Source organism: Amborella trichopoda, chromosome 10 (genome assembly GCF_054954075.1).
Source record: "Amborella trichopoda isolate Santa Cruz 75 chromosome 10, AtrichopodaSantaCruz75HAP2 v2.0, whole genome shotgun sequence".
In the NCBI taxonomy this organism is placed as follows: Eukaryota; Viridiplantae; Streptophyta; class Magnoliopsida; order Amborellales; family Amborellaceae; genus Amborella; species Amborella trichopoda.
Window position 1 is genome coordinate 39567566 of NC_142345.1, and position 23417 is coordinate 39590982.

Consider the following 23417-nt stretch of genomic DNA (forward strand, 5'->3'; position numbering starts at 1 on the left):
TTAAATTTTATATTTATGCTTTTATCCATAGACCTTGATGTTGAGGTGATCAATTAGAAAATTTTCCAACTTAAAAACACTCTTTTTTAATTGATGTTTTAATAAGGTACACCTTACTTCTATAATATAATATTACAATCGGATACGAGGTTGCAAACTTAAACAAGCAAGTTAAGGTGCACATCCAAACTTTGTCATTGCATACAATTTTACTGTCGAAATTTTTTAGGATAGCGGCAATATATTTAAGGACATGTAATCTTTAACATGGAGACCATGAATATGAAATAATAAGTAACTTTTAAAAACTAATAATAACAATTCTAGTAAAAAAACATTTGGACCGTTAGTTTCTATTATTTTTAGATGGAACACCTACTTGCTTCCATCTTTAAGAGGGATGTTTTACACTTTTTGACCGCATATGTAGTTATGCGGTCCAGCCCGCATGAGACAATTTTCCCCGTATAATATTCCCGCCGTTCAGAACTGGCCATGTGAATCTTGGCGTGCAGCCAATAAAATGAAACTTTTTTCCTTGATTGTTGTTCAGAGGAACAGAAGACTCTGTACATGTCAATGTTCCCCTCCTCCGCCTTCTCTCTACGTTCCGATCCACAATTTAAGCGCTCTCTCTTTCTCTCTCTAAATCGCTCTATCTCGCCCCTTCCCCTCTCTCTCTCTCTCTCTAACAGTCTCTGACTTCATCTCTTCGGCCCCTAGTATCTCTCCCTCTAGCAGAGGCAATGCTTCCAGAGATGAGTGGCATAGAATGGGACAGAGAAACGTATGCCCAATATCAAGACTTTGCGGCGCTTCCTTTACTAGCTCTTTTTTTCCCATCAATTAGATTCTTTCTTGACAGATTCATCTTCGGGGTATCTCTCTCTCTTATTGTCCATCTGATTCCTTTTTCTTTTTTTTTTTGATTTTTTTTATGGTTGTACTTGGGTCTCTCTCTCTCTCTCTCTCTCTCTCTCTATTTTCCTATAAATATGAAAAGTTTGTTGCATCTATAATTGCTGAAATGGGGTTCTTTTGGTTTGTGAAAGTTTCAAAATTTTGACTTTTAGTTGTAATTTAAATTGTAAATCTCTGCCCTTTTCAAATAGTAGTTAGCTTTTGGCTTAGTTATGATATGCTCTTGAAGTAAGAAGACCAGTTTTGGCGTACAGGTTGTTCGATATGTGAGCTTTTAGCTTCTCTAGTGATCCAGATCTAGCATGCTTAAAGAAGTATTTACTTGTCTGTGGCTGCAGAAGTGTAATAGCCAAGTTTATTACCTTGGGCATTTTTGTTTTAACCTTTTTGTTTTTTTTCTGTAATGTGAAGTGATTGTGAAGTTCATAAAAGTTAACCAAAATTACCATGAACAAGTGAGCAACAAATTCCAGCTTACACATGGAGATGAGGAGGAGCATTTAATTGTGATTGATTTTGCTTTTCTTTCTGATTCACGGCACTGACAAAGGAAACAAAGAATTGAATCATTTAAAGGAACCAAGTGGGAACGATAACGATGTGTACATTTGGAATCATGTGATGAAATAATAATAAGTTCAATCGATTTTGTTGTTTACGAGGATTTGGTCAAACTGGGGAGACCAGAAATAGATATGCACAAGCATTGCTTCTGGTTCATGTTTTTTGTACAAAGTCCTGTAAACTGTGTGAAAGGATACACTACACAAAGAAGTAGCACTACTTTAGAAGGATTGGCTAAACAGAAAGATAACGGACCAATCTTCAATTACTGCCAAATATTTGCTAAAACAAATTGGTCAATGGTGTTAAAAGTTTTAGGATGAAAGCTTATGTCTGTTGTAGTGGAAAGTAAATGATATCTGGCTATTCTCCCGTCCTCAATATTTGTGGCTGTCTCCTTGAAGTTTTCATGTAATTGGGTTGCCAGCATGCTTGGATAAGCCCTGCATGGTTGATCATCTTTGGCAAAATGGTACTTGAATTCCCATTATGTGTCTCATATGTATTGGGGTATTGGATACAGTTTTTGAGAATTTGTAAGGCTCACTGTAGAAGAAATTCAGAGGCATAAAGGTGTATGTCTTAGCCATTAGTAAATCTAACTTTAAGGACTTTATGCATGAATTTTGGTGGTGAAGGGCTATGTGTGTTGGAGGCAACCCTTTTAGATAGAGCGCAAATGCCTTGAGTGAGGCCTGTACTCAGTAACCTAAGATGGGGGAAATAGTGAAATGAAATATTGAACGAAGCTTGCTTATGAATTCAGACTGTAGCCTCTCCACTTTTGTAATTGTTTACTATTTCCTTTGACCCAGGAGATACTCCTTTAGCATCTCCTGGCCCTTCCTGGCATTTATTTTCTATTATGTCAATCCACCTGTACTGTTTGCCTTTTTGGTAACTAATCAAGAAACAGATTAGATACTCTTTCTAATCTCTTACTGGATAAGTAGCATATGATTTGTATATATCTGGTTGCATATAATGGTGGATATGTACATTGTTTTTGATGTATTCTATTACCTTACGAATGAAATTTTGCGACCCAATAAAAAAAAGACTTTGCATTTGTTTTAGATTCAACTTTGCCTGAAGTTGCTTCATTTACTGCAGCAATACGCAAAGGTGTTATGCATCATAGATACGTTGAGCAGTGGCTATAAAGTCCCAATTTGTACATGTGAACATCCATGATTTCATTCGTTGGATCTAACTATAACCTGGCCCTAGAGGTTACACTATGATACAACAGGGCAAAAATGGTTTTGTTGGAAGTCTTTCTAGCTCTTGCGTGTTAGGTTTTGCAACCTTGAAAGACACATAAGGATGATTGCATCTCTTATGATGTGTGGGAGATCCTCAAGGGTTGTAAACCAACTAGAGTCCTATTTTATGTCAAGGATGTGATTTTGCATTAAACACTAACTGTTACTACACAGTTTACACACACTTGCATTTGCACATATGGAAGTGTGCACAGATCCTCAAGGGTTGTAAACTAACTAGAGCCCTATTTTATGACAAGCATGTGATTTTGAATTATACACTAACTGTAACTCCACAGTTTACGCATACTTGCATTTGCACATATGGAAGTGTGCTTGTGTGTTTGCATGTGTGTGTAGGTACGCATGTACATATAAATGTACTGTGTTCGTATGCGTGCAAGTATTTTTTGTGAAGTATGTGTGCACACACACACATACATACATGTGGATTTCTAGGACTTTTGTATGCCTAATAATGACTTTTAACCGTTACCAGCATCCAAACACAATCGAAATATGTTGTGGACTGCTCATTTATCCTTGAAATATGAATCTATTATTGCCATGTACTTGGAGCTCCAGCTATGTTAAATCTTGAGTTTTATATGTGCGAGAATTGGTTAGTTGGTGTAAGTATCTAATGCCTCTTTTGAAAAATCTAAACTTAATGGAATAGTTGTATGCTGTTCGCGAAGAGTGAACAAGAACCCCAACATAGAGAGTTATCATGGCCAATGTAGTTATACAGTGCCTGTGGTTGGAGTTATTTGCATTTTGGATCTTTCAGCTTAGACTGAACCTGATGTGAATCATGTTGCAGAAGTTGGGAAAGCGATTTATTGTTGGCTCACAAAGATGTTTGGATGATGAAATTCATGAAAAGAGAAGGAAGCTCAAGAAATTCAAAGAATCGGCTTGGAAATTCATATACTTTCTCTCTGCAGAAATATTGGCTTTGGTGGTGACCTATAGTGAGCCCTGGTTCACAAACAGTAAATTCTTTTGGGTAGGACCTGGAGAGCAGGTCTGGCCGGACCAAAAAATAAAGTATGGTCTTTCTATAGTTTTTGCTCATATGATGCATGGAATTTGGACTCTGTTATTAATTATAAGAAAAATATAGTGACTGGTTTGTAGTCTGTCAGAGTGTCCAGTTGTTATTGGCATAGTAACCTGGAGCAATTTATTGAACGAGTAGTTTATCTGTTCACAGATTGAAGCTGAAGGGGTTGTACATGTATGCTGCGGGATTTTACATTTATTCTATTTTTGCTTTGATATTTTGGGAGACAAGGCGGTCTGACTTCGGAGTTTCGATGGCTCATCATGTAGCAACTCTCATCCTTATTGTGCTGTCCTATATTTTCAGGTTGGTTAATTGACAATACTGTATTTTTGCTTTAAAATTATGAATCTGATTCTTGCCTTTGGATGTAATGGCTTTTCTGTGTGGAATAATATAATGGATGGCAGATTTTGCTTTCTATCTTTGTTTACACTTATTCTGCTATTGTTGGCTAACAAGTTCATATAGTGTGTTTATTTGAGGGTCATTGACATGGTTTGGAAGTCAATATTGCATTAAACTGAGTGATTATACCTGGACTAGTTATATCTCTTGACATGATGAATCTACAACTGGAGATACTAGTTCGTACTAAGAAAAATAAGAGAAGGCAAATACAGTATTCATCTGGTATGTGATAGCCCATGCTTATAAGGTATAAAGAACTGATTATAACATTGAGGATATTTTAGTAAAAGGGATTAAGCAAAGGGGATTCTATGACACTGAGGCACTTGCTAGGCATGCCTTGCATCTTCAAATTCTCCTTGATCGAAACCTAATGGAGTTTTTTATGATCAGGAACATGCATGATTTGCCACTTTTAGTTTCTTGTTACTTATTTGATTTCTTGGTGTATTTCATCTTGTGAGGTAATAAGCAATTGTGCTGCCTCTTGAAAATAATTGGGTTTCAAGTTTTACACATAAAAGCGGGATGGTGGTATCATTTAGAAATGAAGGGTGCCAAACAATCCTAGATTCCAAAACATAATGGGTGTGAATTTCTCATGGACAAATAACTTAGAGAAGCCAATATCACTAGAAGATGTAATTTCTTGTTAAGTGAAGATTGGAAGTTGGACAGATGGAGTGCAATGAGTTTATTGTTGTGGTGATGCTATTTCCCCACTGTTTTCCCCAGAAATTTGGAAGAACCATATCTTTGTTAACAAGCCACAAAATGAATGATAAGTTGTGGAGCATGTTGAAAGGGAGGTTGTCAGTTAGGTCCCTTGATTGCAACCTATGGAAGGTGGCGAAATGGGATGTGGTTAAGACTACATTATGGTCCTCAAAAATTTCAAAGGGAGAACAATGACAAGTGGAAGATGTGGTCCTCCTCAATTGGGATTTCTTACGAAATGCTGATGGAGAAACTATCAGTTACTTCTTTGCCCCCATGTGATGGACAGAGCATAGTTGTTGGCATCTCCCATCCTAGGTGGAGATCCTGCTCGGGAGTCTTGCTCCCATGCTTTGGGAAAGGATCATAGGAGGCGATTTTTAAATTTTGGGATCCTGTTCCCCTCTTTTAAGGATCCCGATCCCTGCCTTAAAAACCTTGATAACAACCAAAGTGAGGATTTCCTTTATTTATAGCTAGCTAGAAATGCAAATGTACTTTCAATAAAGTTTCTTTGCTTGCTGGCTGTAATTTAAGAGTCCCTGCTTTAAGAATATATAATCCTAGACCTTGTATATCCTGTTGGGAGCAAGATCCATCCCCGAATGGTTGGGATCGAGATCCCAAAAGGGATTGAGATATCTAACATTTGGGGATCTTGATCCCTAACATATGCATTGTATGGATGGTGCTCCCTACCATAGGGATCTTCTAGCCTTTTACTATTCCCTACTTCCAGTCTCGGTCTTGCTTCTGATGGGCAAGAGTATATATGGGCTCTGGCTCAATCACACCTCAATGGGCTCAGATGTTTTAGGGATGATGGGAAGTTTTATGGAGTTGGATATGCAGTCAGATATTCTCTTGGTCTTGTTTTTCGAAAGAGTATTGATCAGGATTAATTATGAGTGACTCTTGAGTTTGTTTGCATCATATTTGAAGAGACAACTGTCTTAATGATACATTTGTTATTAGGGAGAAGGGATAGGAGGCTGATTTAGGTGGGTTTAGAATGGCCTTGTTTAGAACCTGTTGCAGTTATTGGGAAATTATTATGGATCCAATGGGATTTCTATGGAATGGAGGAGATGATAGATGGTCACTGTAGTGTGGATCTCTAAAGCTCGAGGTGGAGGCAAGTGAGAAGAATGCCTGGCCCTTCTCCATGTATAGTCCACTCTAGGCCTTAAATTGGAGTTGTGCAATTTTTATCATTGGGTGATCAAAGAAATATTTTGATATAAGCGGGGAGGTGGCTACAGTACTAAAGACCCTAAAAGACGTATACCGATGGAACGAAGGGTTCAGGACTCCCACTGACTGCCGGCACTCAACTAAGGGACTTTGGGCCAGAATCAAATAGAAACTTTTGACTGACGGGACTAAGGGACGAGACGAAATGGTGGCTTTCGAGGCCTTTCCTAGAATTATTTCATAGGAGATCCTGAGGTTTTCAGTAATTCCTTCAGCATGGAAGTCCATGATGGCATTTTGTAAAGGGTAGCAGAGTAGTTAAAACTCCTGTCTTTATAAGTATCACCAAGGACAAGGCTAAAGAGTTGACTATTACATTAGACGTTGTTTGAGGATGTCTACTTGCCTATGGACATTACGGATACTACTTCGGTTTAAGTAATGGAGGCTTACTTGTTCTACTCATCAAGCATAGATGAAGTAATTCTTTACTCTTCTGATCATAAAATTTGGAGGAGCTTGGATTCTTCTTGGGTTTTTGACTTTTTATGGCTAGTGGTCAAACAATAAGAATTATGTGTGGCCACCTTCTTGTTACAAGTTTACAACATCTATTATATTTTTTCTGTTGTTTTTGCTAGTGCATTGTAGTTTACTATTTTCATGATCATCAGGTTCTTTGAGAATGGAACTGAAGAAAGATGGAGTTTAGCATGGATTGGGAGGTAGGTTTAAGCCAAAATTGGATTCTTATATGAGAATTCTTGCACATTTGAAAGATTAGAACAATGGGAGTGGCAAAATTGAATACATTATGTTTATTCCAAGATGATTATATGGAGGAAGGGCAACATTCCGGTCTACCTCATGTCCATCTTCCATATTCCAGCCTCTGTGTCCGATAAGCTAGAACAGCTCTTGAGAAACTACCTCTGGTCTGGGCAACCTGAAAAAACTAAATTTCATCTTTTATCCTGGGACAAGGTCTGCAGACCTAAACCTCTTGGGGGACTGGGGATTAGAATTCTCAAAAAACACAACCTTGCACTGCTCGGGAAATGGTGGTGGCGCCTTGCCACCCAGCCTGATGCTTTGTGGGCTCAGGTGATTCGTGACAAATACCACATACCTCCTTCCCATTGGGTACCTCAACACACAAATTGAGGAAGAGCTTCAAGGTTCTGGAACTCCTTTAAACATTCCCTTGAACTTTTCAAAAAGTTCATTAGGCTGCACGCAAGAGAAGGTTCCAAGGTCAATTTCTGGTCGGACTTATGGCTAGGGCACACACCCTTTAAGGACCTTTATCCCTCCCTTTATGCCATTGCATCAAACGCCTCTTTCAGAAGAAACCTATCCGGGGTTGAAATTCCTTTTTTCAATCATCTTCTTGCAGCCTTGAATGAAATTAATTTGCCAATCTCTGGTCATGATGTGTTCGTATGGACCCCCTCCCCCTTAGGTAATTTCACCGTGGCCTCTTTCTACCAAAAACTGACCCAACCTTTCGCTCTGCATACGACTTTCCACACAGCTACAGTGAAAGTTTGGTCTTCCTTGGCACCCCCGAGGGTGCAGTTGTTCAACTGGATATCATGCCATCAAAGAAATCTCATAATAGACCAATTGCAAAGGAGGGGAGTGCAAACCCCTAACAGGTGCATCATGTGCCACTCGGAAGAGGAGACCAATGCTCACCTCTTCATCCTTTGCGACCTGGCGTCTTTTTTATGGAGCAAAGTCTTGCACCTTTTCCACCTCCAATGGGTCATCCCATCCTCAGTACCTGATTTATAGGGCACAGACTTCAGTGGGCCCTGTCCGAAGGCTGGGAAATCTCTGTGGAAAGCAGCCACGGCAGCACTGTTTTGGGTCATTTGGAACGAAAGAAATAGCAGAATTTTCAGGGGCTGCTACCAGCAGCCAATGGCACTCCTCAACAAGTTTAAAACCCTGGTCACTTTCTGGGCCATTAATTCCAAAGACTTTGTAGGAGGGCCATCTGCATATTTGTTTGACAATTGGCACCTGATTGTAACCCACAAGCCAAGAAGGCCACCAAAACTCAGCTCTTGGCAACCACCCCCAAGAGGGGCCATCAAACTCAAGTTTGATGGATGCTCAAGGGGTGTAACCCAGGGCCTTCGGGGGCAGGCGGAGCGTTCCGAGACTACCAAAAAAAACCTCCTCTTAACATACACCGAACCTCTTGGGGTCATGGATGCTCAACATGCTGAGGCATCAGCATTCCTGATAGGATTAAAAAATTTCAACTGTTCATGGGCCATTACTCTGATAGTTGAAGGGGACAACAGAAATGTCATAGCCTGGGCCTCTAAAAAGACTCCACCTCCTTGGTACTTATTGCACATTTGTGATAAAATTGAACTTCTATGCAGGGATATCAGCGTCTTATGGATGCATACCTACAGGGAATCAAATGCCCTAGCGGACCTACTGGCAAATGACGGAGCCCTCATCGCAACTTAATCACGGATCGCAATTTAATCACGGGACAACTGGCCACTTTTTGTCTTCCTCTTGTTTACCTTTCGCCCTCAACTTTGTACACATACTACTCCTCTGTAATCTGGGTGCTCTATAAGCCCTTTTTTTTCCAGGCCAACTTTTGGTTGTCATAGGCGATTTTTGTTTGTACATAGGCCTTTTGCTGGCCCTGGGTGGCACCCATTTTTGTGAGGGTCGACACTACAACCTCATGTACTTCTCTTTTATTAATGACAGTTAAAGTTATCAAAAAAAAAAAAAAAGATTATATGGAGGAAGGGCGTATTGCTAAATACCTTCTCAAGGTCAACACTGTATATGGTATGAATTTTTAAAGTTTTATTTTGAAATGGGCAAGGGGGTTTGAGAAACTCATGATTTCCTATTGATTGGAAGGATTTCTTAGGGAACAGTAGCACACCAACATGAGTGATTGAATAATGCTTCTTGAGGCTAGAAAACTCCATTAACTACTCCCTATGTTACAAGGTCATGGATACGAGAATCTATATCTGACTCAGATCTGAACAATCCAAATGAGGTACCTATGTTTTGCCAAATCAAATATGATGCCTCTGTACAAATCTGTACAAAGCTTGTGTGACTATTATATATTTAATTTAAAATTAATGTGTGACTTCTAATAATAAAATTAACTCTAAAATGAGAAATGTGAACCCAAATCAAAGTCATGCATGCCCAAATTATAAGACAAGTGTGCCCATGTGTGTCTTGAAAGATGGATGTGCGGGTCTTACAAAATGGACATGCTAGTCTTACACTAGGTTTAGGGTAAGAGAGAGATTTGGAACTTGACAAGATTAAAAAACAAATCCCAAAAATTAGTAAAAATGCCCAAAATTTCCAAATTACCAAAAATCCAAAATCCAAATACCCAAGTTAACCCCAAAATTCTAGCAAAAACAACAGGAAATTAGGATAAAGAAAATCAAAATCATGTATTGGAAAGTCCATCAAACTCGGCATTGAGGTGCATCCCTCTTTTCACAAAAAGCAAGCAAGGTGGGGCTATATTCCGTACGGGAGTGAAGGGTGTTTAATCCTCATTCCAAGCCACTGTTCATAAATTCTGACACGAGTGAGGGTATCCCTGGTAAGCATATAACTGGTGGTCTAAGAGGGGCCGACTATATTTCGAACTTGGGAATGCAATGAACTCCCCCAAATTGTAGGTACAATGTACTTTCTTAATGAATTGAACTTCATTATCTTTTTTGTGTTTTCTCTAGTTTTTCTACCTTATTAGGGTCACAAATAACACAAAAATCAAGCACACATCGAAGGTTTACCTAATGCCTCGTATCCCACATTTCACTCCCATCAAAATCCTTTACTTGTAGCTTCTTTAGAAATATCCTAACTAATCAAGGAATGATTCATGCAAATCCAAAAAAATAGGAAACCAGCTATCATACCCAATACATTAAAACAAATTTCCTTTTAGCCCTTCGTGCTTCAAGTACAAAATTCAGCCAACAATAACAGTAAAAATTGTCCATGCCCCTAAAAATAAATAACTAAAATAAAGCAAATATAAAATCCAATCAGCCCATCTTCTAAATTTGATTTACATCATCTTCCCTTGGTTGGAGAAGACATGACTTCATCCTTTGGGCATCACCATGGAACACAAACATATCTCGAACATTGAAGATCAGAGAGTTCCATCCAATTGGCAACTCCACTTCATATGCATTATCATTTATCTTCTTCTTGATCTTGCAAGGTCCAATCCTCTTGGCTTTGAGCTTACCATAGGTGCTTGTAGGAAACCGTTTGGGTCTGAGATACACCTTCACATTATTTCCAACATCGAACAGTTGCGCACGATGGTGACGATTCAGAACTCCTGGTACTTGTCATAGCTCTCCTCCAACTTTCTTCAAACATTGTCGTGCAGTCCCTTCATATATTCAGGCATGTTTGCAGCATCTGTATCCAGTCTCATGCATAGGTAAAGGAATTGAGTCATGAAAATGCAAAGGGGACATACCATAAACCAGTGTAAAAGTAGTATTCCTGTTGGCGGATTTGGAGAGTTATTATACATGAACATAGCTTGCGGTAACACTAAATTCCACAGTCTCACATTTTCTTCAACCAAACTCCTTACGCATATTGTCCACACTTCTATTGATCCCTTAGATTTGGTCATCTGTCCGTGGATGATAAGCACTGCTACATTGTAACTTAGTACCCATTTTCCCCGCAACATGATCTACAAATGACTAAGAAGCCGAGTATCACGGTCTGCCGTAGCGGTCTTGGGAAGTCCATGCAACTGCACTGTCTCCTTAAAGAAGAGAATAACAACCATTGTAGCATCTATGGTCCTCCTGCATGGTATCAAGTGTGTCATCTTAGAAAAGCGATCTGCCACTACCATAATTGAATCATAAACCTGCAGTCCTAGGCAATCCCATAATGAAATCCATGGATAAATCAACTCATGGCCTAGTTGGGACAAACAAGGGACAAACAATGGTGTGTATGGGCCCGTGTTTTGAGTGCCCCTTGGCCACTTGATATACTCTGCATCTGTTAACAAATTGATGTGTATTCCTCCTCATTTGTGGCCAAAAATATCGCTCCTCCATGGAGATCCGACACAAGATGCTCCCATAAAGAAGTATCAGGAATACATAATTGCGTGCAATAAAGCAATTACTCATTAGTCAAAAGTGAATTGGTAATGAGAGGAATTATCACCTGAACTGCACTTCGATACAATAGGGCTGAACAATGGATCGTCCAAATATGCTCCATGAATAGCTTCAAGACCCACGACTTTCATAGCCAAAGTGCGCAAGTCGGCTCAGTGCATCGGCCACTCGATCCTGAACCCCTAACTAGTGTCGAATATGAATTGGAACTCTTGCAAGTAAGCCTCCCACTTTGCATGCTGTGCACTAAGCTTCTTATGGCTATTGATGTGCTTTAATGCATCATGATATGTATATATATGATAACCCCTGCTGCTCTATATATTATTGCCAATGTCTTAGGGCTCGGATGACCTCATAAAACTCAAACATCATATGAGGAATACTTTCTTCATGCTTCATTGAGTGTGTTACTAATAAAACAACATGCCTTGTTACTTGGCTGAGCACCACACCAATTTCCATATGAGAAGCATCACATTCTACCTTGAATACCTTGCTGAAATTAAGCAATGCAAGCGCTGGAGCCTTCGTTATCTTCTTTAATGGTGTAAAAAACTTTACTTGCAGCTTAGGTTCCATGCAGGCTTCCCCTTTCAAGCACTCAGTAATTGGGCCACAATACTGCTGAAATTTCTGATTAACCTTCTATATAAAGTAGCAAGTCCATGGAAACTACGAACGTCTGACATTGACTCCGGAACTGGCCACTCCACTATAGCACACACCTTCTCAGGATTCACCTTCAGCCCATCTGACGACACAACATAGCCCAAAAATACTAGGTTATTGGTCAAGAAATTACCACTCCTTGAGCTTGATGTATAGCTTCTTAGCCTTTAACTGTTAGTATCTAGCACAAATGGTCACTATGGGCATTGGCTTCTACATTGAAACACTATATCATTGAAATAAACCACCACAAAATTGTCAATAAAAGGTCGTAATACCAGGTCATGATGTGCATGAATGTACTAGGCACATTTGATAGGGAAAAAGACATCACCAGCCACTCATATAACCCCTCTTGGTCTTAAATGTGGTCTTCAACTCATCTCCTTTGTTATGTGAATTTGACTCTAGCCACTTCTCAAGTCAATTTTTGAAAATACATAAGCGCCAGTTAATATGTCAAGCATATCATCCCGATATTTATTGGTAATGTTATTAGTAGCTCTGCTTTCTATACACATTCTCCATGACTCTTCTTTCTTGGGGTAATGAAAACTGGTGCTACACGTGGACTTATACTAACCCGTATTAGCCTGTTTGCCAACAACTCATCCACCTGCCGCAGAAGTTTACTATGCTCTTTAGGACTTATTATAGGCTGGTAGGTTACGTAAGCTTGACCCAAGTATAAGATCTATACAATGTTGCACAACGTCTGACACTAGGTCCTTAAACACCGACAAAAGTGGTTGAACGGCTTCGCTCACTGAAACAGGCCACAAGAGCATCAATCTGCATGATCTCCTCACTCTCCTCCATAAATTGTCAGTGAGAGAAGAGACACCCTCCACTTTGGAAGATTTGGATGGAGTCCCTCACATTGGGGCAATAATATCACCTTATGACCATCCTGCCAAAAAGTTTAAGTGTTACAATCACCATTATGAATGATTTTGCAATCATACAGCCAGGGATACCTAGGCGTGTGGCAGGCATCCATTGGTGTAACGTCACACCAAACCTCATCTTTATAGAAACTACCAATAGAAGATTTAATTAAGCATCGAGAACTAATAGGTACCTCAGCCCCATGTCTGAACCATGCAACCTTTTAAGAATGTGGATGCTTTCTCGCCTTGAGATGAAACTTGTCTACCATCTCTTTAGCGACCATGTTCTCACAACTCCTGCTATCGATGATGATGTTGTCATTACACGTACACCGGGTGTGAAATATGTTAGTCCTTATGCAACTTTCTTCCTGGGTTGCATGTGACAATGAGAGAACACGTCTAACCAGCAAGCTCTGGCCTTGATCAACCACCACTTTGTCGACTGGATAATCAATCTTAGTCTCATTTTCAGTTTGCAGTCATTGAGTGTTCTATATGGTCCATCCCTGGTTCAGTGTTATACTCGGGCTCTGCCTAGTTGGCATGGCGCTGGGTTGCATTCAGCGGACACTTCATGGCTCAGTGCCCCACCTCATTACATTTAAAACACCTTGGAGCAGCAGCCTCTTGGGTTTGGGTTCGAGCTCGGGTATTGACAGTTGGGCTGTCGTTCACTGCAGAAACTCCTTGGGTTGGAAGTGCAAGCTTCCTGGTTTGTGATGGTCCCGCTCTAGGTGTGGACGGCATGTGGTTGCCCCTTCTCTTTGTTGTTCCTCTAACTTCTGAGCAGCTTGATGGGCTGCGTCCAACGAAGGCAAATGATGTAGTGCTAACTCATCTTGGATTGAACTTCGCTACCCTGAAACATAATGCAGTACCTTTTGGTCCTTGGTCTCCGCTAACCCATTATGCAAGGATAAGCGGTAGTTTTCCTAATACTCCCTTATAGATCTTGTATTGTGTTGCAACTTGTGAAACTGTTAGTACAATTTTGTGAATAGCTTGGTGTGAGAAATTGCTGACACAACCTTGCCTACATCTTGGTCCATGATCTGATTTTATCCTCGCTCTTTCGAATCTATGCTTCTTGAGCTTGATCCCATCTCCTTGATGCAAGTCCCCTAAGTTTAAGAACCACAAGTTTGACCTTCTTTGAATCGAACAAATCTTTCGAATAGAAAAAGCGCTTAACCATTCTCGATGAGTCCAAAAACGCTTTGGGGGAAGATATACGTAAGATTCAAGGGGATCAATTTCAATACATGAATCGGACTCTCTTTGCTTTTATCTTTGTGCATCGCAATACCGAATACGTGATTCCTCCCTACCGCTGGTCACATTGGCCTTGGGGTCGTTGGCTGCTCGATTCTCCCTCAAATTCATGCTGATGTTGATGTCGTAGCGCATCAAACAAAATTGGATAATCGAACACATCATCAGCTTGCTCCAACCTAGATCCGGACTCCGATTTGTGCCGATCGCCATCAAGATCCCCACGATTTGGATCCAACACAGTGGGAACCTCTTCATTTGAGGCGCATAGTTGCAGATCTCTCCTTGCAGCAACTGTGCAACCATCTCTGTCAAGTTGTCAAGTCGTTTGTTCATTCAGTATAGCTCGGCATTCCACAGCCACGAACTCCACAACCAACGGTGGTAGCTGCTAACCCCCTTCTAACGTCACTTTGATACCATTTGATGTGAAAGGAGCTCGGGAAATTAATTCTGGCTTTCTTTCGATCTTAGAACAAACTAAAAATCTGCAACAAATAGGAGAGAGATATGGCTATGAATTGAGTCAAAAGGAAGAAGAAACTCATTTCTTCTCTCATAAAATAACCCTTCACAGAAAGTATCGAATTTCAAGTCCTAAAGGGGGAATGTCCCTACTTTTAAATACATATTACAACACCCCCCAACCCCCCAAAAAAAAAAAAGCACACACACACACAAACTCTCTCTCCTCTTCTCTCTCTTTCTCTCTAACCCACCTTCAATTCACTTAGTTATCTGTGCCCATCTTAAACTCACATGACTGCCCCCACTCTCTTCCTTTCCTAGAGATAAACTTCTCCATCATTAGGAATTCGCTCTTATCCCGTGCTCCACTCTCATCAAAATCCCTTACATGTAGCTTCTTTAGAAATATTCTAACTAATCAAGGAATGATTCATGCAAATCCAAAAAAATGGGGATAGTAGCTATCCTACTCAATACATTAAATCAAAGTCTCTTTTAGTCCCATGATTCAAGTACAAAATTCAGCCAACAATAATAATAAAAATTATGTCCATGCCCCTAAAAAATTAACAATTAAAATAAAGTTAAAATAAAATCCAATCAACTCATCTTCTAAATTTGATTTGCATCAATCCTCGAGCTTGAGGGGAAACTACTTGTTTACATATTCATTGCATGATGACTAAATGCCCCTGGGCTATTATAAAATTGTAGAAGCGGCCCTTGGTTTTATATTCGTTGTTGGGAGGCGAGGAGATAGCAGACCACTTAACCATCCAGTGCCCATATAGATGGATTTTTGGTGCTCTTCTGGAGCTCTTTGATGTGCTGTGGGTTATGTCTAGATCGATTGAGATGTTTTATGGCTGGGAGTCCTGTATGCAATCCCTTCATAGTTGCACTGTATGGCAACTGCGCCTGTTTGGATGCACTCTGTGTAACTTGATGTATATTATTCTTACTCTCATAATGTTCAAAGATAAAAGGAAATATTAGGCAATTAATTATGGTACTTCGTGGAAGTGTTAATATACACGTCACAATGTTCGGATGCATGTATAACTACAAGTCACTAGGAAGCACAGGCACACTAAAATAAGGGGAAAGGGATACTAGTATGGAAACATAAGTATAGACGATAACACAAGCATGGTTAATGTAACTGTATTATTAATTAAATGGCTGTTTTCTGTGTTTGCACCTTAAGCTCTAACCTTTTCTGTTATGGTGACCTTTATTTGTGTTTCTTTCTTGCATTCTACATGTTTGGGCACTTGTCTATAAGATCCAAGTGTTGGTGCATATGGATTTTATAACACCATCCTAATAATGTGATATAATTCTGGACATCTGTTTTTAGGTTCGCCCGCGTTGGATCAGTTGTTTTAGCTCTACATGATGCTAGTGATGTGTTTTTGGAAATTGGTAAGATGTCTAAGTATTGTGGTGCTGAATCAGTTGCAAGCTTTGCGTTCATTCTTTTTGTATTATCGTGGGTCATACTTCGTCTTGTCTACTACCCATTGTGGATTCTCTGGAGCACAAGGTTAGTTTATATGACCATACTTTTTTATAATTAATTAAACTTGTTTCGTTGAGTATCATCCATTTGAGAGAACTCTATTAGACTGATCTGAGACGGTAATTTAAGCCCTTAATTGTTACTTTCATTTGGATTAGGAAAGAAAAGCTTATAGCAGGAGAACCATCGTATAATGCATTAGAATGTAAGTTCTGGAAGTGGAAAGTCGAAGATGATCATTGCGCAGTAATTTTTCCTTTTATTTTTATTCTTTTTGATACTTGAAGTTACTTGTACTTTGAACTTTATTTTTCTTTGGCAAATGCTCAACTTGCAATTTCATGCATATTTAAGACAAACTTTCCATTCGTGTCCTATTATGCAGTTGAACGACTTGGCACTGATGTAATTGACTTAGCTTTGTCATCTAATAGTTTTCAAATCTAAAAGCTTGAGAAAGAATTTTGATTCCAGATATTGACTTGCAGGGTATATAAGGGCACGCTTAATTACTAGAAGTTTCAATTTATTATAGCACTTTCTTGTTTGATAACAGGAAGTCCTATTGGGACTTGGCATTAGGAAGTTTTGGGTTCTCTAGAAATGAGAATACGCAGCTTCCATCCTCTCCATGGAAGTTCGTAAATCCTGTTTTTTAGGAAGTTCACCTGTTGCATTATTTTTTGCATCCTTATCCTCTCTAACTCTAACTCTCTCTAACCGTGCCTTCCTCTATCTAAATCTTCTCTCGATAACTATACCATGCCTTCCTCTATCTAAATCTTCTCTCGATAACCATGCCTTTCCTATTTCTAACTCCCCTATCTCTAACTGTGCCCCTTTTCTCATTAACTCCTTTCTTTCTCGAAATGTGTAATTTCTCTCTAATGCCTTTTTGTCATCTGCTCACTCTTTAACTGTGCCCTTCCTTTCTCTAACTCTCTCTAACCATATACTTTCTCTCTCTAATGTGCCCCTTCTTTCTTTAAAAATTCTCTCTAGTCGTGACTCTTCTCTCTCCACCTCTATTCTTTCTCCAATCATGATTCATACCCACTCTCTCTAACTCCTCTCTCTAGGAGTGCCCCTTTTGTCTCCAACTCTATTCTTTCTCTAGTCATGCTCTCTCTCTAACTTCTCTCTCTAAAGTGCCCTTTCTCTCTCTAACTCCTTACTCTCGTTAACTGTGCCATTCTCTTTATAAGTTCTCTCTACCAAATTGTGCCCTTTCTCTCTAAATGTGCCTTTTCTCTCTCTAACCATGCCATGTTCTTTGTTTTTCCTAAGTCCTCTCTCTAACTGTGCTCTGTCTTTCTAACTCATTCTCTCTCTCTCTCTCTCTCTATATATATATATATATTTATATCAGTGTTTTAAAATGTGGGATGTGGTTGTATGCGTTGGGGGGAGCCGATGCGGCGATTGACTTGATACGGTCTAGATGCAGGTGCATCATCGTGATGCGGTCAACAAATATAATTTTTTTACAAAAATTCTAAAAAAATAAGTTAATGTATAAAAAAAATATGAAGGTGATATATGTTATAGTAGGTTATTTAGTTTATTCATTAACACCAAAAGTATTAGCTATCGAAGGTTCTGTATCCACTATCCCCTGATAGAAACTAGAAACTTGCTTAATAAAACATTCAACAATAACCAACCATAAGCACAAATCTACAACCACAAACTTTGAAGTTTCAAAATACTACAAACTAAAAGAGTTTAAAAGTTAAGCTCAAGAAGAGTCAATACAATCATCATCATTTCTCAAGTCTTGAGAGTGAGATTCTAAATTTCAATTTTTCAAATCCTAATCAGAGAAGTCATCTTGAGAGTCTCCATGTGCATAATCATCCCTATCATCTTCGGCGGGCTCCACATATTCTTCTTCTTCAGTCTCCTCTGAGTAGCCTCCTGGTGTGGCTGAAAATGATGTTTGGGGGGTTTAATACCCCCCAAACCCTTTCCCCCCTTTTTCGGGGGTAAAAAAGATCTTAATAACCCTGCCCAAGGGGTTCATTTTTGAAAAAATTGGCAGATCGCATATGCAGTATGATGCGCCCTATGTGGGACGTGCCCGCATATGCAGAGAGATGCGGCGCATCTATCCGTACCTCATATGTGGTCATCTGCAATGCGCTGGGCAGCACATAACGCCTGATGCGGCCGCATATGTGCCAATGTGGCCGCATTTTATATATATATATATATATATATATATATATATATATATATATATATATATATATATATATATATATATATATATATATATATATATATATAAGGAAAAGATGGGATTAGCCCACTAGCTCATATGAACATATGAGCCCAACGTCCCAGATCGATTATGAGACGATCTGATGATCACAGATGTCCGGTAGTGTTTGAATTTTAGTTTTTTTTTGTATAAATCCAAATCACTTAAAATTTTAGGCGTGTGTTCATAAAAAATAGGTGAATCTTCAAAAAATATCAAAAACATATTTTGCATTAAATAAATTGACCAAAATACCCCAAAAAGTTTCAGGGGGTATTTTGGTCATTTTTTTTGTGCGAATAATTTTTTTATATTTTTATTAGGTGCGCCTTGATGAGAAGAACGCACACCTAAAAATTCATGTGATTTGGATCTGTAGAAAAATAAATAAAATTCAAGCACTACCGGACATCTGTGATCGTCAGATTTGAGCCGTTGGGCTCATATATTCATATGAGCTAGTGGGCTCATCCCATCTTTTCCCATATATATATATATATATATATATATATATATATATATATATATATATATGGGAAAAATTTATATAAGGTTGCAACCTTAAAATGTAGAATCACAGATGCACCTCAAAAATATATCGAAAATGTTGTTTTAATGTTGAAAAACTCTCTAGTCAATCATCTCGACATCGAGTTGTATGAATATGAAAAAAAATAGTTTTTGAGTCCCGAAAATAGTGCATCTTGCAACAATTATCTGGACCGTCCATTTTCAAGATTTTCATATATTTCTAGATCTACTTGATTTTAACCATTTTTGGAATTTAAAATTTTCTAATTAGGTATGAAACTAGATTTTAAGATAATACTTAGAATTTTTTACAACAAAATTACATGCTATGATAAAATTTTAAGGTGCGCCTTAATTGGATTGTTAAAGGTTGCAACCTTATAGAAACCGCACCCTATGGGTGTGTATATATATCTATACATATATATATATATATATATATATATATATATATATATATATATATATATATATATATATATATATATATATATATATATATCTATATATATGTATATAGTTTAATCTTTTTGGCGGATTATTACAAAAATCTGGCGGCTGACTGTAAACCCCTTTTTCAAAAACTTCTAAAAAATCCGCCAGATTAGGGGGAGCAGCATACTCTCACAGTAAAAAATATTAAGGCAAAAGCTAAACAACTGCCTTGTCTAGTTATTTCTCATCTAAAAGCTTTCAAAATTATTGAACCGGATGCCTCTGAACTGGGTTATGGTGGAATCTTAAAACAAAGATTTCAACCAACTGAAAAGGAAAAATTAGTAAGATATACCTCTAGAATTTGGAACCCAGCACAACAAAATTACTCAACCATTAAAAAAGACATTCTCTCAATTGTCAAATGTGTTACAAAATTCGAAAGTGATATTCTAAACCAAGAATTTTTTGTAAGAGTAGATTGCAAAGCTGCCGAGGATATTTTAGAAAAGGATGTTAACAACATAGCATTCAAACAAATTTTTGCTAGATGGCAAGCTATTCTTTATTCACTCGATTTTACTATAGAATATATAAAGAGAGAATCTAACTCCCTGCCTGACTTCTTAACCCGTCAGTTTTTGCAGGGATTTTCGAAGGAAAATAGAAGCTAATACATAGCAGCAGTAGTCAGAATAGGCCTTCTCCTTATAATAAGGACGTAAATGAAAAGGCTAAAAGCCCTAATACAAATCCTAGAACACCTTATATTGCAAAGGCGTTAATATCTATAATGATTATTGAAAATAAGCAGCTCTAAAAGAGCCTAATCAGGTAGCTGACCTTTATCTTATAGATAATATGCATCCTGAAACAGGATATAAAACCAGAGAATATTATGAAAGAATATTGACTGAAACAGATTCAATAAGGATTTTCCATTATAATAGGAATAACAAAATTATTGGCTATTCAAAATTTCAGATCTTAAAGATCATTACTTATGAAGAATGAGGCTTTGATCCCCTGAAACATAAATATCTTTCAGGACCCCTAAAAGTCAGGGCTTATAATTATTATGACTACATAAAAGCTTGAGATGCAATCTTGCTATTTCAAAATCCTCAAAGGACCCATAGTTGGTTTTTACAATTCCGACTAAGTACTAAAATAAGTGCATTTCCACAATGGTTTAAAAAATGGATGTTGTATTGGGGACCTACTCCAGACATCTATCCAAAAAACCCAAAGGAATCATATGAGCTCTTTCAGGCCTCTAATAGAGGAATAAATCAAGTAGATATATGTATGCATTTCACTACATTACATGAATCCCTTGGATTTTAAGATGGGAATATATGACAACTCCTAATAATAACGAATGGGATTATCTCCCTTGTTTAGAGAGGAGAGTCATAATAAAATGGTGGGATTCATTCGAAGATACTTATCTTCACCCACAAAATATAAAACTTGAAAAGCTTATACAAGCTAATTTTGAAACTCCAGATCCTTATAGGATTGATGAATATTTCAAGCTCTTAAAAGAGCATAATCCAAATTTATCAAATAAAGAACTTAAAAGACAATTATTATTAGCTCTAAATGAAGAAGAGCCAAATGATATGTCCTAATCTCCTCAAAAGACAAGGAGGAAGATCATGCGGAAGAAAATGAAGATGATTCCTATGGAGTCCTTACGCCTATAAGAAGATAAACAAGTACAGTGGGCCGGCCCGACTCCAAAATGATCCAGGACACGAAGGCCTGAAAGACAAAAGTCAACAATAACTCACCGACAAAAAGACTGTAGCTACAGTAAAGATTCTCCGCTTTATACTGTAGCCACTTGTCGACCACCTGTCAAAAAGGAGTATTACCTTTTTGGTAGCCACCCCAACTTGTCGGACATTTGTTAGCAACAGAGATGCCACCTACAACTTTAGTCAACATCATCATTTGGCAGCTTGCTTTAATAGGCCACCTGTCATCAACAGAGACGCTACCGACAATTTTAGTCAACATTATCACATGGTATACTGCTTTAATCACTTGGGGAGATAATCAATCAACATTCGGAACTCAAAATAATATTTTGAAGTCTAGAGACCTCCTCTATAAATAGAAGGAAGCTCTCATTTGTAAGCATCGAGTGTTACAGAGTCTAAGTTTTCCATAAGCAAAAGTCTTCTGTGAGTCCTCTTCAGTTCTTTTGAGTCTGTGTATCAGTAAATTTCCAAGTGTTTCTAAGTGTTATGTGTGATTGTTTCTGGAATGAAGTATCGGATTACGTCTTGGTACAATTGCATCTGTTTGCTAGTTATTGCTAGTTATTGCTAGTTGTGCTGTTGTAATCATCTGTGTGCTTTCAGTTTTATGCATTTAAGTAAATGATAATCATTTGAGTGCTTTCAGTTTTTATGCTTGCTTTCATTTCGTAAATGGTATCAGAGCCAAGTTACAAAATCTTGACAAGCTTGTCAAGATGCTTTCATTTCGACATACATTAAGCAGTGGCAATAACTAGCAAACAGACGCAATTGTTTCGGGACGTATTCTGGTACTTCACTTCAGAAACAATCACACATAACACTCAGAAACACTCATAATATCGTAATAGGGTTTTCCATTATAATAGGAATAGCAAAATTATTGGTTATTCAAAATTTCAGGTCTTAAAGATCATTACTTATGAAGAATGGGGCTTTGATCCCCGGTACTTCACTCCAGAAACAATCACACATAATACTCAGAAACACTCATAATATTGCAATAGAATTTTCCATTATAAAAGGAATAACAAAATTATTGGTTATTCAAAATTTTAGATCTTAACGATCATTACTTATGAGAATGGGGCTTTGATCCCTTGAAGCATAAATATCTTTCAGGAACCCTAAAAGTCAGGGCTTATAATTATTATGACTACATAAAAGCTTGGGATGTAGTCTTGCTATTTCAAAATCCTCAAAGGACCCATAGTTGGTTTTACAATTCCGACTAAGTACTAAAATAAATGCACTTCCACAATGGTTTAAAAAATGAATGTTGTATTGGGGACCTGCTCCAGACATCTATCCAAAAAACCCAAAAGAATCATATGAGCTCTTTTAGGTCTCTAATAGAGGAATAAATCAAATACATATATGTGCGCATTTCACCGCACTATATGAAATCCCTTGGATTTTGAGACGGGAATATATGATAACTCCTAATAATAATGAATGAGATTATCTCCCTTATTTAGAGAGGAGAGTCATGATAAAATGGTGGGATTCCTTCGAAGATACTTATCTTCACCCACAAAATATAAAACTTGAAAAGCTTATACAAGCTAATTTTGAGACTCCAAATCCTAATATGATTGATGAATATTTCAAGCTCTTAAAAGAGCATAATCCAAATTTATCAAATAAAGAAATTAAAAGACAATTATTATTAGCTCCAAATGAAGAAGAGCCAGATGATATATCTCTAACCTCCTCAAAAGACAAGGAGGAAGACCATACATAAGAAAATGAAGATGACTCCTATGGAGTCCTGACACCTATAAGAAGATAAACAAGTACAATGGGCCGGCCCGACTCCAAACTAATCCAAGACACGAAGTCTCGAAAGACAAAAGCCAAAGTTAACAATAATTCACCGACAAAAAGACTGTAGCCACAGTAAAGATTTTCCACTTTATACTGTAGCCACTTGTCGACCACCTGACAATTACTGTAGCCACTTGCCGACCACCTGTCAAAAGGGATATTACCTTTTTGGTAGCCACCCCAGCTTGTCGGACACCTGTCATCAATAGAGATGCCACCGACAACTTTAGTCTACATCATCACATGGCAGCCTGCGTTAATCACATGGGGAGATGATCAATCAACATCCGGAATTCAAAATAATATTTTGAAGTCTGGAGAATTTCCGAACAGGTTATCAAACAATTATTCCAGAGCTTCCAAATATCAATACTTCTTGCTTCTATGGAGCTAGAATTTCTAGGTTCCAGGAAATCCTCAACTTCCAATTACCAA

General features: G+C 38.1%; 1 protein-coding gene across 9 annotated transcripts in view; it reads left to right on the top strand.

Moving 5' to 3' along the window:
• The first annotated feature begins 551 nt into the window (after positions 1 to 551).
• Positions 552 to 23417, top strand: part of LOC18434033 (ceramide synthase 1 LOH3) — a 28166-nt gene continuing 5300 nt past the window's right edge. For 4 of the 9 annotated variants that reach the window (XR_016042063.1, XM_020667158.2, XM_020667159.2 and 1 more), the window contains exons 1-5: positions 552 to 878; positions 3574 to 3800; positions 3967 to 4122; positions 15996 to 16181; positions 16316 to 16362. Coding sequence is in view for 8 of the 9 variants with exons in the window: in XM_020667158.2 (XP_020522817.1) it covers positions 747 to 878; positions 3574 to 3800; positions 3967 to 4122; positions 15996 to 16181; positions 16316 to 16362 (748 nt within the window). In the remaining variant the exon portion in view is untranslated. Of the gene's footprint in view, positions 879 to 3573; positions 3801 to 3966; positions 4123 to 8537; positions 9526 to 15995; positions 16182 to 16315; positions 16363 to 23417 lie in introns of those variants that run through there. The other 5 variants (XM_011624970.3, XM_011624971.3, XM_088848812.1 and 2 more) reach the window with 4 other exon arrangements.